The following is a 12,923-nucleotide window of genomic DNA, read 5'->3' as shown; positions in this document are numbered from 1 at the left end:
TACTGAACCTAGCACAAAACCGACAACCAGTGATGTCGTGGTCTGGGCCTAGGCAAGGTACACAAAAAGAATGAAAGTCCTTATGAGGTATTTGCTTCCCACAAGAAATGCAATTGTTAACTTTTTCTGACATCGGACTGAGGCAAGAAAAGGTTCCCCAATGGGGTACTTAGCTTTGAAGACTTCGGACTGAAACTCGATTCGAAAATCTCAGGTGTCGGCCGACCGGTACTTGCGAACTGCTTCTGCTTCGGGCACTGCGCGGCAAGAAAGACAGAAGAAAATGGCGCCGGATGCCTCTCATATACCCCTGGCGCTCTGATGTTAGGGAGGAAGCGACAGCAACCGAAGCCGGACCAAGACTTTGGAATTCGGGCCGACTGCGGGACCACCTGATGGCAGGATAACCCAAGTGTGATGACTGCAGCAGGGTAACACGATGAACATCCTTTTATTCTAGCAATTTTTTTTAAAGAACAGTTTTTGAAATTTGTCCCTATTTTTGGGGCTGTATTCCCCCATTTTTGGCTTTGTTCAGTTTTTTTGTGCTAAGAGGTTGAGAGCTATGGTGACAAGTGAGAACTGAATTCTGTATTCCCCCACTATTGGCTTTGTCTGGGTTTTTTGTGCTAAGAGGTTGAGAGCTATGGTGAGAACTGAATTCTGTACTCCATTATTATTGGCTTTGTCCAGGTTTTTTGAGCTAAGAGGTTGAGAGCTATGGTGAGAAGTGAGAACTGAATTCACTAAATGATAGCCATTTAAGTTTGTCTTCCTATTGCTCAGGAAACTGCAGATTTGGCATAGTGATATGTTTCTCTGACACTAGTGCACAGATTCCTGGGTTCAAGACTTGGCAGTGAAATGCATGGTAGTAAAAACATTTTATTCTAACAATTTTCCAAAATTATACAAGCAATGTTTAAAATGTGTCCCTGGGTTTTAGGTTTTTGTTCTCCCTCCCAAATAAATTTTGGCTTTTTCCAGATTTCTTGTTCTGCAAAGTTGAGAGATACAGTTGAGTGTCGAATGGATTTTACAATTTTACAGGGAGCTGAGAGCTTCAGGGGAAGAGAAGTTTAGTGTTGCTTATGTTGAGTCCGCTTGCATTGTTGATAGCATAACAGGTTAAATACTTGCTTTTGATGCAGAAGGCTGTGGGTTCTACTTCCACAGTATGCAGATGCACTGCTGTTACTGCACTGTGTTGTTGTACCTTTTAAAGGGGTGGGTGTAACAAGTCAAGGGTGCAGCTACAGATGTAACAGAAGTGAGAAAATGTCATGCACAGGAGCATTTGTGCCTCAGTGGAAAGAGCAAAAAATATCATTAACCCAAATTCAGGAACAGAAAATCATAAATATGTTTTCTGCTGCATTATAAGCGAAATATGTTTAAACAAGTATAGTACATTTTTCAAGCATTCAAGATAAAATGTATATTTTTCCACTGCAGACAGTGGAGAAGCAAGAGTGGCCAGTTAACAGCACCTGGATTACAATGATAGTATTGATGCTTCAGGATGAGTATAGGAGAGGGTCTTGTCAGTACTCGGACTAAAAATTGGAAGTCTTAAAGCATGCAGTTTACCTAGTTTATTTTGTTGTGCATTTACAGCTATTGAGTTGGTCTGATAACACAAAGAGCAAGTCAAGCAAAAAACTGAAATTGAAAATAAGTTCGAGAAGCTATGTAAGATGCCCATGACTTGCACTACTGTCATTCTATTTATATATATATATATATATATATATATATATATATATATATATATATATATATATATATATATTAATAAATAAATAAAAGTATGTGTGGAAGCAATTGGGCAGTTTTGTCATTATTGGTTCATGTTTTGTGTTTCATTGCCTACTGGAAAAATGTTAAAACAATAAATTTAAAATGTGCTCTAAGTCTAACAAGTGTGCTGTATTATACAAGGAATAAAGTAAAGTCAGGAAGGAGCATCGAAGAATACAGATATTTTTCTTGTTTTGCGTGCAAGGGGCCTATGATTTGAAAACAGCTCAAAGGTAATCTTTATCCACCACTGGCCAGCTGCATTTTGTTTGCATGCAGTGTGGGTTTCAATGCTGTTTCAATGAATGTGAGTTTCAAGGGCAGAGAAGTTTTAATGCCAAGTCTGTTTTCATTGTGAGACAGTATTGCTTTGTTTAGTAGATACCTATTAGTGTCTGTGCATTGTGCTATAAAATGCAAAAATAAAATCCATATAATCATTGTAGAATTAAAGCAGTATGCACATTAGTGTCTATGGTAAATAGGGCAAAACAGCCAGGTAATAGGACACTGGAATGGCTGCAGGGGGACCCTGGTGCCATATTTAGGTTTCCTGTTCTTCAATTTGCATTTGAACGTTGGTATCCCACAATTCCATTGGAGTGGGCGGGGTTACATAATTATGTATGCAAGGTTTATATTATTCAGCGTACAGATTTGTACCTATTTATCATGGGCCTTGTCCAGATTTTTGATGTTTCCAGGTTGAGAGGTATGGTCCAAAGTGATACTATGTCCTTGTGAAAAATCAGCTAAGGTGGCTAAGAAGTAACTGCTTGGAGTTTGGATACTTGTCTACTTGAGTTAATGGTGACTAGTAAAAGAGTTTTACAGGACAAGCATTTCAGCTCTGCCCTTGTTGAGGGTTTAAAGAAGAGAGGCTGAGTAACAGCTTGAAGACTTAGCGTATGGTCCCATGAGGGAACAGGGTCCTTAACTGGGGGCAGAAGCAGCAAGGAAAGCTTTACACAATTTTAAGGAAACTAGAGATGAATGATCCATACCAGATGAAAATTTGAGATAGCAGCCAACTGTACCTAACTAGATCGATCACTGAAAATGGAGGCAAAGAAATCAAGAATAATTAAAATTGCTGCAGAAAAGCAATCTAAATATTTCTGATGGGCCCATATAGAAAATCTTTTCCATTTACTTTCATAAACTTCCCTTGTAGAGGCTTTTTGCAACAACAGTAGAATGGTGAATGGAAAAAGAAAGCCTGGAACTTCTAGCCATCACTGGAGGAGGAGAAAACCATGCCTTCAACATGAGAAACAGCATATATGGATGAGGCAACAACCTGGATGGGTGAAACAGAAGGTCCTGAACAGGATCCAGCAGACAGGGAGGGTGAACTAGGTGAAGCCAGAGGAAGAGAAACAACACTTTGTGAGGCTAGAATGATGCAATGAGGAAAACCTTGCTCTTCCGCTAAAATGCTTTCTGAATAAACTATGGGATGAGAGGAGTGAGAGGGAAAGCATACAGGAGACCGGAAGGCCAACTGTGAATTGCAGAGCCTTTCTGTGACTCTCCCTCTAGGGGGATCACAGAAAAAGACGTGCACTTGGCACAGAGGAGTGAAGTGAAGAGGTCGCAGCACAGTTGACCCCATCAGTGAAATACAATTTTCAGCATTAACTAAAAAAATCACTCTAAAGGGCATAAGATAGACCTGTTCAGTTTGTTTGCTACCATGTTGATTTTCTCCAGAATATGCATTACCAAGAGAAAGCAGCTGGAAGAGATCGCACATTGCCAAACTCTCACTGCCTGCCTGCAAAGTGGGTAAGATCTGGGTCCCCTTGTTTGTTGACATACTGGACCACTGATACACTGTCCATCTGATCTGCAAATCAGCCCTAGGGGAGAATATCTTGACCTACCTGCAACACCAATAAGACTGCTCTCATTTCTAAGACACTGATGTGGAATTTGGCCTCTGTCTGGGACCATGTGCCTTGGACTGTCCTTCCTGAATAATTCCGCTCCCATCCCAGCTGGGAGGCATCTGTAGCCACTATGGCTCCGGGAGAGGTAAAAGTCAAAGGATGGCCCTGAGAAACTTCCTCTGCATGAATCCACCATGCAATGCGTCATCTGCAAACCCTTGAGATGTGAATGGTTGTCATCACTGACTGATGTCTTATTGACCACTGTACCGCTAGAATCCACTCTAGTACTCATGTGAAAACATGCCAAGGGGGACAAGTACTATGGAAGCTGCCATCAGACTCAGTAGTTGTACAATCACATTGTCTGGAGGAGAATGAAGAGTAAGGATGTATAATACCCATTTCCTTAAAGTCACCAATCTTCTTTGTGGTATTTTTGCCATTTGTGTCCGGCTATCTAGACTCACTCTGTTGAATCCCAGAGTTTGATTTTTGGCAAAGTTGACAATTGAAGGAGTTTATAGCAATGCCCAGCATTGAACAGAGATGAAACAAGTGATCCTTGGCCTGAATTAGTACAGGCTTGGTGGAAGCAGTCTCCGGTGAGCTGCAATCAATGCCATACATTTGGTAAATACACTGGGGTTGTGGTGAGACCAAAGGGCAGTGCTCTGAAATAGTAGTGACTGGAAACCAATCAGAAGTGTAGATATCGCCTAGAGTGCCTGCATATTTTTGATGTGACAGTACGTTCCCTGAACATCTATACAGCACTTCCAATCATCCTTCCTTAAAAAAGGTAGGATGGACTGATCCATGACCACCCAGAAATTTGAGTGTTTCACAAATTTGTTTAGACTGCTGAGATCCAAAATTGGTCTTGGTCCTGGCATTAAAAAGAATCTCAAGTAAGTTCTGGATCCTTGTTGGTCTTTCATCTAGCAACTTCTGTATTTTTGTAGCTGCAGCTTTCCTCTGACTGGGTGGAATGCCAGGAATTCTTTTGTTACATTTTGGGGTAAATGGGGAAAATGGTATGTAATAACCTCTGGATATAATATTCTGCACCAAAGCATATTTCATAATGGCCATCCAGGCTTGTGAGTGCAGAGATAGGCATCCCCCGATTGCCTCCAGAGTGCAGCAGTCGGGTAACCCTTCAGGGATACTGACAGGGCTTCTCCGAGAAAAGAAACCCTGGTGTTGCAGGCCACCTCTTCTATGAGAGTGGCATCTCCCATTAGAATCCCCACCACTACGAGGGGATCTTTCTCTACAGGAGTCTTGGAAATTACCTTGAAGTTTCTGAACCACAAATTTCTGCCACCTCCCTGGTTATGGGGAAAATCCCTCTAAAGGGTAGAAAAAATGGATTCTCACAGCACAAAGAGTCTTCCATCTTGCTCTCTCCTTGAGAGAGTTTCTTTCACCTTAGGGTAGAAAAAAGGTGGATCTATCAAAAGGGCATTGATGAGCGAAGACTTGAAGGGCTCTGCAAAGATGCAGAGAAGCATCCAGGCATGCCTTCTTGTGTGTGTTTTAAACAAGAAACATATTTTTTAAATGATCACTTATGACCTATGCAATCATACATATAAAACAAACTTTTTGTACGAGACCATTGGCATTTAAAGACAATACAGAAAGCATCATTGTATTAAAAGTTATTATCCCTATCTTTTATGTACAACAGCTTTTTTATTAAATGTCTAGTTCCAGCTTTTGTGTTACATACATGCACTCTTTGGCAGGTTCAACTTTTTAATTAAATAGTTGTTTCTTGGCATATCCATTTGAGCCTATGTCGCATCTTATAAAACTTTTTGTTTTACTGAAAGCCCTCAAAAAAAACAGCACACTCCAATACCCCATAAAACCTATTAACTTAATACTAACGCAAACATACAAAACTATGTGCATTTTTCAAATATTGAAGGTTTACCCTCCTAATAGGAACAAATGTCCCAAATTAACAGACGTGCAGTCTTGAGTTAACCTAAAAGAAAGGTTATCCATGTTAAGACGCATGATGCTCCCTGTGATTCTACCACGTGCTGTCTGGTTTTGTCTTATCTTGATAGATCTCTCAGCTGGGAAAATACCTAAACACTTTCAGAGAACATCATCTCCTAGTGATTTTCTCTCTCTCTCTTTTTTAGCCAATTTCTCTTTATCAGATTGTAGCTAATTTATCTTTATCAGATTGTCTCCATGGAGACATAAGGACCAGATACAGAATTGCTAATTAGTATACATTTATTTGCTAGAAAAAAGCCTTTTAATATTCAATATTCTTTTTCACTTCCTTGCGTTCTTTTAAAACATGTTACTAGATCAAGCTAAAAGCTTTCCTTAATTCACATGCAAGAATGAGAAAAAGCACATTAATCATTCTTTTGTCATACTGTTTTAACAAGACCTCCCCTTTTTTAATATATTACAGTGCCTACATTTTTAAAACTGAAAAAGGAGAAAGGGAGAAAGAAAAAAAAAAAAAACAGGAGCACCTGTTTACAACATTATTGCCATTACACTTAAAAATAACTGAAAAAAAAGAAGTTATGTACTCGCCATAATGTTCCATCTGTGTTGTTCATTTTCATTCTTCCTCAACATATGGGATTCTGATCAGACTCTGCTGCTGTTTCACAGCTCATGGATACTACAAGCTCTTGAGCTCCTCCCTTACCCACAATGCCGTAGTCCCCCTCATTCCCCAGATCTTGTTTGCAGCTTTATTGTATGATGTAATGAAATTCTAGCTTTAATATGGAAAGTCACTATCTGGAGCTCAAAAAGATAGAACGTTGGTTCCTACAACACACTCCCGCTCTTCCAGAAGTTATCAAAAGAAATAGGGTAGTGGGCTGGAGGGAGAGGAGTTGAAGAAGAATGAAAATGGACACCATAGATGGAATGTTATGGTGAGTGCCTAACTTCTTTATCAGATGTTGTCAATTTTCATTCATTCATCAAGATATGGGACAGATTTTCCAGCTACTTGAATCTCAGGTAGACTCTAAGGAAGGATATTCCCCAAGTACTGCTGAGCAGAGGGTTGCTCTTCCCCTAGAGACCCAATCAAACTTGTAATAAGTAATAAAAGTATGAGGGTTAGCCCAAGCTCCAGCCTCACAAATATCATCCATGAAAGACCTGGATAAAAAAGCTGATGAATTTGCCATGGACCTGGCTGAATAGTCTCAAAGGCTTTGGCAAGACCAGACCAAACATTTTATAGACAAAGGAGAGTCCGTCACCCATTTTGATAAGGTTACTTTTGAAACTGGTTGACCCAATCTGGTTTCTGAAAAGGATAGAAATAATTGATCTGATTTCCTACATTTCTCCAATCTGTGTAGATAGAAGTGTAATTGTCTGTGAACGGTTTACTATTATAAAGTCGTCGTTCACATACCTGCCATACATTTGATCAGTCATAATGTCGAATGGATAGTTATCTGCATAATCAAAATTATGAATCCACTAGTTCGCAGAGGAAAGCCATTCGAACTACTGAATGACGCACAATGTAATTTGACGATATGTGATGACAGCATAGGTGCGATACAGATCAGCACGTCGCACTAATTACTGTGAGAATAGAGGGCGTGGCTACCTGATGACGCGACAAATGACCTAACGGCCATAAAGAACAGCTGTTTAGTTCTGTGTAGTGTGCAACAGGTGGATTTATCAGATTACAGCCTATGGCTTACACAGACAATGAATGAGATTCAGGGAGAAGTGTGGAAGGGTGAGTATAACCCAGATGAATGAAGGTGATGTGACCATCTCCTGTCAATGTAAAATCAGTCGTTAAAGCCTGTAATATACATCAGGAAAAACACAATATTAACTTTATAGTAATAATAACAATGATGGCATTATTAACTGTGAATATTACCGTGACAGCTGTAAGTTGTAATGCATTAGGCATACGTGACAGTAAAGAACATTCTGATATAATGAAAAGTTATGATATGTGTGTATGTTGTGTAACAGTCAAACAGCTGTGCTGCAAATAGTTTATTCAGTGGTTGACATTACCACCAGATACAGTACAAGTGTGTGCAGGCATGCTGTAAGAGCTGTGGGTAGTGGTACACTTACAGTTACATACGTAATATTAAGATAGTTGATGTCACCTGTATGTAGTATCCCCTATGTATTGTGGGATGAAGCAAGCACTGATAAAGTGGACATGGAGGATTTTTAAAGTTGTGACATGCTAATTAGAAATGCATACTGATATTTTGCCTGCGCAAATGTATCCAATGGCTCAAAAGTGTGTGCCATAGTGAGTAACAGTGGCATTAGTGGACATAAGAAATGTACCTGTTTTGGTTACTGTCTATTATACTCTGTATATAGTATTGTGATATGGTAGTTGTCACTCAGTTGAGCAGAATACTGATGTTCCAGAAGTTGTTTTCAGTTGTTATTGCAGTCCCTTTGGCATGGGTTGTGTAAGTGATATTTGTGACATACGCGAGTGATGCAGGTCTGTATCACATAGTACTGTTGAGGTAAAGTGTTAGTAATCATGGTACTGTTGTTGATTTGTAGGGTGTGCTCAGGTACAATGATTGACAACCGAACGTGAGCTATCCTGGTGTTAATGGTAATATGTATGTCACAGTGAAGTCTCAGAAGGGGCACTCAATCCTTTGTATTGATGGGTATCAATATCTTGAAAAGAGCAACCCTGAGAAAAATTACTGGTGTTGCACTCAGAAGGCAAGGCAGAGATGTAAGGGCCATTGGATAATGGAGACGTGTGCTGGTGAGGAGAAGCTACTGAAAAGCACTGCACATTTCCACGCACCTTTTTTTTTTTTAATTTCAAATTTTTAATAGTAAACAGTCTGTGAACTTCTAATAAGTGCAAAATGTATTCACCTTTGAAACATCTGGAAAGAATACAGGGAAGCTAATAGTTTGATTAATGTTAGATCCTGACACCACCTTAGGAAGAAAGCAGGAATTGGTTCTTAATGAAAAATTAAACACAGAAGCTTAGAAGATCAAGCTTGAAGTTCTGAAACTCTCCAGGCTGATGTTACGGATACCAGAAATATAGTTTTCCAGTCAAAGATTTCAATTCACATTTTGCAGCCAGTTCAAATGGTCTCTGAGTTAGAGCCTGTAACATGAAATTCAGATCCTACAGTGGAGTAGAGTCCTTGAAGGGTAGTTGAAGTAGAAAGGTTTCTTTTATAAACGCCTTACACAGATGTGAAGAATCCAACACAGCATTATCAACTCCAATATGGAAATTGGAGATGGCAGGTAACTGAACCTTAACTGTAGAAGGACTAGCCCCTTCAATAAAAATAAAAGCCAGGAATTCTAGAATTTTAGGTAATGGCACTAAAAAAGGATTGAGGTCTTGTTGCTGTGCCCAAAAGACAAATCTTTTCCATTTGCTGTTGTAAAATTTTCTAGTGGAAGGTTTGTGTGATGACAAAAGAATATGGTGGACTGGGGAAGAGAGCTTGGGTTGTCTGGCTAGACAGGGGTCCAGGGAAGTAAATAGTGTGGGAAGAAATAGCCAGGGAATTGTTATGGCTAGGCTTGTACAGGCCCCTAGGGCCGATAGCCTAGTACCAGCCTATGAACCTATCAAAAGAACTGGTGATACCATGTGGTCAGCTTTAGGCATAGGACATCCAGATAAGTAATGTCTGTCGAGTGAGACAGGAGGTCTGGAACTGGATTCAGAATCCAAAGCGGGTGAACTAGATGAGGCCAAAGGAGGGAAAAACAAATCTGTTGAGGCCAATAAGCAACCTTGAGGATGACCATGCTCTTAAATCGGGATGGTTTCTGTAGGAATTTGGGGATTAACAGAGTTGCAGCATAAGCACAGAAGAAAATTGGGGGCTAATTTTGAAGGAGAGCATCACTTGGTGACTCCCTGGTGGTGAATTAGGGCAAAGAACTTACTGCACTTGTTCAGTGGAGATGGAAATAGGTCGCAGCATGGTTGGCCCCACTGGTGGAACATCATTACCACAACCCTTCTGTTGAGAGGCCACTCATGAGGTAGTAATATGGGCCTGCTCAACTTGTTTGATATCACGCTGGATTTCCCCAGTATGTGCGTTGCTATCAGAAATTGATTGGAACAGATCACCCACTGACATACTCTCACAGCTTTTTGACATAAGGGGCAAGTTCTGGTTCCTCCTTGTTTGTTGATGTACCATACTATAGTCATATTTGACAGTTTGAATCGCAATAGTTTTGGATGGGAGAGAGTCTTGGAATGCCTGCAATGCTCGGAATACTGCCCTAATTTCCAAGACATCGATATGCATTTTGGCCTTCTCGGGGGACTACATGCCTTGAGCAGTCTTACCCAAGAAATGCCCCTCCCACACCTGAACTGGACATGTCAGTGGTCACTATGGCCTTGGGCTGAGAAAGGATGAATGGACGACCTTGTAGAATTTGATCTGAGTGAATCCACCACCAAAGGTATTTCTTGCAGGCCTGAGTTATGCTCACCTTGGTTGACGGACTGATGTAGAATGGACCATTGGTTCGTGAATGTCCACTGAAGAATTCTCATATGGTATCTTGCTAGATAAACTAGAAACTATTGCTGTGGACATGGACGTCAGGGTCTGTAATATCAGTCAGGCTGACATGAATGATTTGTGAAGAATTTTATTGACTTGAATAGCTTGAACTCTTGACAAGGGGAGAGAAGCTGTCATTGATGTTGTTTTGAAGAACGCCCCTATGACCTCTAATGTCTGAAGATGAGATTTCTTGTGACTAAGTCCTAGCTTGGAACTAATCTGGAGTTCATAGTCCTGAACTGCCATCAGCAGTTACTTGGTAGAAGTGGTAATGAGCCAATTATCTACATATGGAAACACCCAGAATCCTTGCAGTCTCAAGTGAGCTGCTACTACTACCATGCATTTAGTGAACACCATGGGGGCTGTGGTGAGGCCAAAGGGCAGTACTCTGAATTGGTAGTGACTGGCTCCCAGCAGGAAGTGTAGACATTTCTTGGACTGTCTGTTCATTTTTACATGATAGTACATATCTTGGAGCTCTACTAAGTACATCCATCATCATCATCCTTGTCCAAATGAGGCAAGATGGACTGAACAGTGACCATCCGGAACTTATATTGAACTGACTTGTTCAGAATGCTGAGATCCAAAATTGGTCTCTAGTCCCTTTTTTTTTTTTTTTTGGAACTAAAAAGAATCTTGAGCAAGTTCTGGATCCTTTCTGGTCTAGGGGGACCTCCTGGATAAGTCTTTTTTCTAACACCTATTGTATAGTATTTTGTTCAGTAACAGAGGGGATAAGAAAAAAGGAATTGTATAACCTCTGGTAATAATCCTCTGTGACCAAGTATATTTTGTAAGGTCCAGCCAGGCTCTTTGGTGCAGGGATGAGTGACCGCTGTCTCCAGAGGTGGGCGATTGGGCCTCCTTTCCGAAGTGCTGAGAGGGTCTGGCAGAGAAAGAATCTCTAGACCCCTGATTCTGTGGGCCTCCTCTGCCACATGGATCGTGTCTTCCATTTGAGTTCCCCCCTCTGCCCCTGGGGGAACACTCTCCACGTGGATCATGGAATGGACCCTGGGATTTCCTGAACCATATATTCCGACCACCTCATTGATTTCTCGAAAAGCTTCTTTGATAAATCAAAAAACGTATGCCCACTACAAACAGCATCTTACCATCTTGCTCTCAACTGGAAAGTGCCACTTTCACATTGGGGCCGAATAACCAACTTCCATCAAAAGGAACACTGATGAAGGATGACTTGAAGGGCTCCGCAAAATCACACACACGCATCCTCCTGATGGAAATGCCTGAACCCTCAACTCTTGGGGCTCCCTTCAGCTTCATGTGAAATAAGCTTCATGGGTGAGTTTGAAATAGACTGAAGGGTCACCAACCATGAAGCAATAGAAGACTCTGTTCTCAGAAGTACTAGTCCCAGAGAGAGATTTTGAAAGTTCCTTGATCAAATCCCTCTCTAATCTGAAGTGTGCCATGTAATTCACGGACCTTAGTGCAAAGGTCGCTGAGGCATACACATGCTTCCCAAACTTGTCCATCACCCTAGACTCTCTGCTAGGGGGATGAACAAAATAACTCTTTTCCACAAGTTCTTTCTTGATGGCTGCCACTATGACCATAACATCCAATGGTACTCCTTTGTTCCCAGAATTCCCTTCCCTTTGGTAGTGCCAAGATCCTATCTGGTCTCTTGGGGATCAGCTCAACAGAATCAGGTTCCTTCCACACCTTCTGAGAAATCATATCAATGAGCTCATCAGCAGGTAGAGTTAGCCAGGAAATAAATGGACCAGTACCAAATGCCTCCAGGAATATCAATTCCTCTTCAGAAGGGTTATTGGTAGACCAACCACCCCTTTGTTTAAGGATCTCTAAAATGTCTCTGAATGAGACGTCATCAGGTGGTGATCTTGGGGACCCTTCCCCTCATCGAAATCAGTATACTCTGTGATAAGACTCCTGATGGGAGTTAAAGTGCCTCCTCCTACACTTTCTCTTCCCTAGGGATTTCTTTGGTAGGATGTTCTGGAGAAGTACTGGAAAAAATTATTCCCTGTTGGGTAGCCTGGGGACTTTGGGCTAGCTGTTCCTGTGTAGCAAAATGTTGAGGCTCATAACACACAGATCTGAGATCCAGATGGAAGATCTGAGGGGGGAGGAGGCATCTGAACTCTAGTAGAGAATACTCTCTCTACTACCTAGAAGGCAGAAGTCCCTGGATAGAAGGAAGCTGTCAGAGACAAAAAAACGGCATGTTTCTGGACTGATGTCGCCCTCCAACCCAAAGACACTCCACCCAAAGCAGGAGTAGGAAATGAGATATCAAATGCCTAGGCTCTGAGGTGGTAGAGATGGCTAAGCCGACTTCTGAGACACCTCCAACCCCCTGGAGCTGACAAAGACGCTTCAGGTCCAAGAGTTGTCCAGCTTCAACACACTTGGAGCCAAGAACATTCACAAAAGTTATCGGATCTGAAGATGAAGCCATCTTTAGATCCGAAACAGACTGTGCCGGGAGTCTTCATCCAAGGGGTTCCGAAAATGAAGGAAGGATTGGAGAAGGAGCCAAAACTGGTTGGGCTGTACTAGTGAAGTTCTCCACACTCATGGGGGGGTTAAGAGCTGAGAGAACTCCCATCTGAATATGTGTCGAGAGATACTTCATCATTCT

At 41.3% G+C, this 12,923-nt stretch overlaps 1 protein-coding gene across 1 annotated transcript in view; it reads right to left on the bottom strand.

Annotated features, from left to right (window-relative positions):
- SLC9A1 (solute carrier family 9 member A1) overlaps positions 1-12,923 on the bottom strand; it is a 1,681,881-nt gene that overhangs the window by 696,672 nt on the left and 972,286 nt on the right. Inside the window, 2 exon segments of the mRNA XM_044084290.1 lie at positions 6,389-6,417; positions 10,869-10,887. Coding sequence (XP_043940225.1) covers positions 6,389-6,417; positions 10,869-10,887 — 48 coding nt within the window.

Source organism: Protopterus annectens, chromosome 1.part1, assembly GCF_019279795.1.
Source record: "Protopterus annectens isolate FY-2018-M chromosome 1.part1, PAN1.0, whole genome shotgun sequence".
Taxonomy (NCBI): domain Eukaryota; kingdom Metazoa; phylum Chordata; order Ceratodontiformes; family Protopteridae; genus Protopterus; species Protopterus annectens.
Note: the sequence above shows the minus strand (reverse complement) of the source record. Positions and strands in the feature narration are given on the sequence as shown.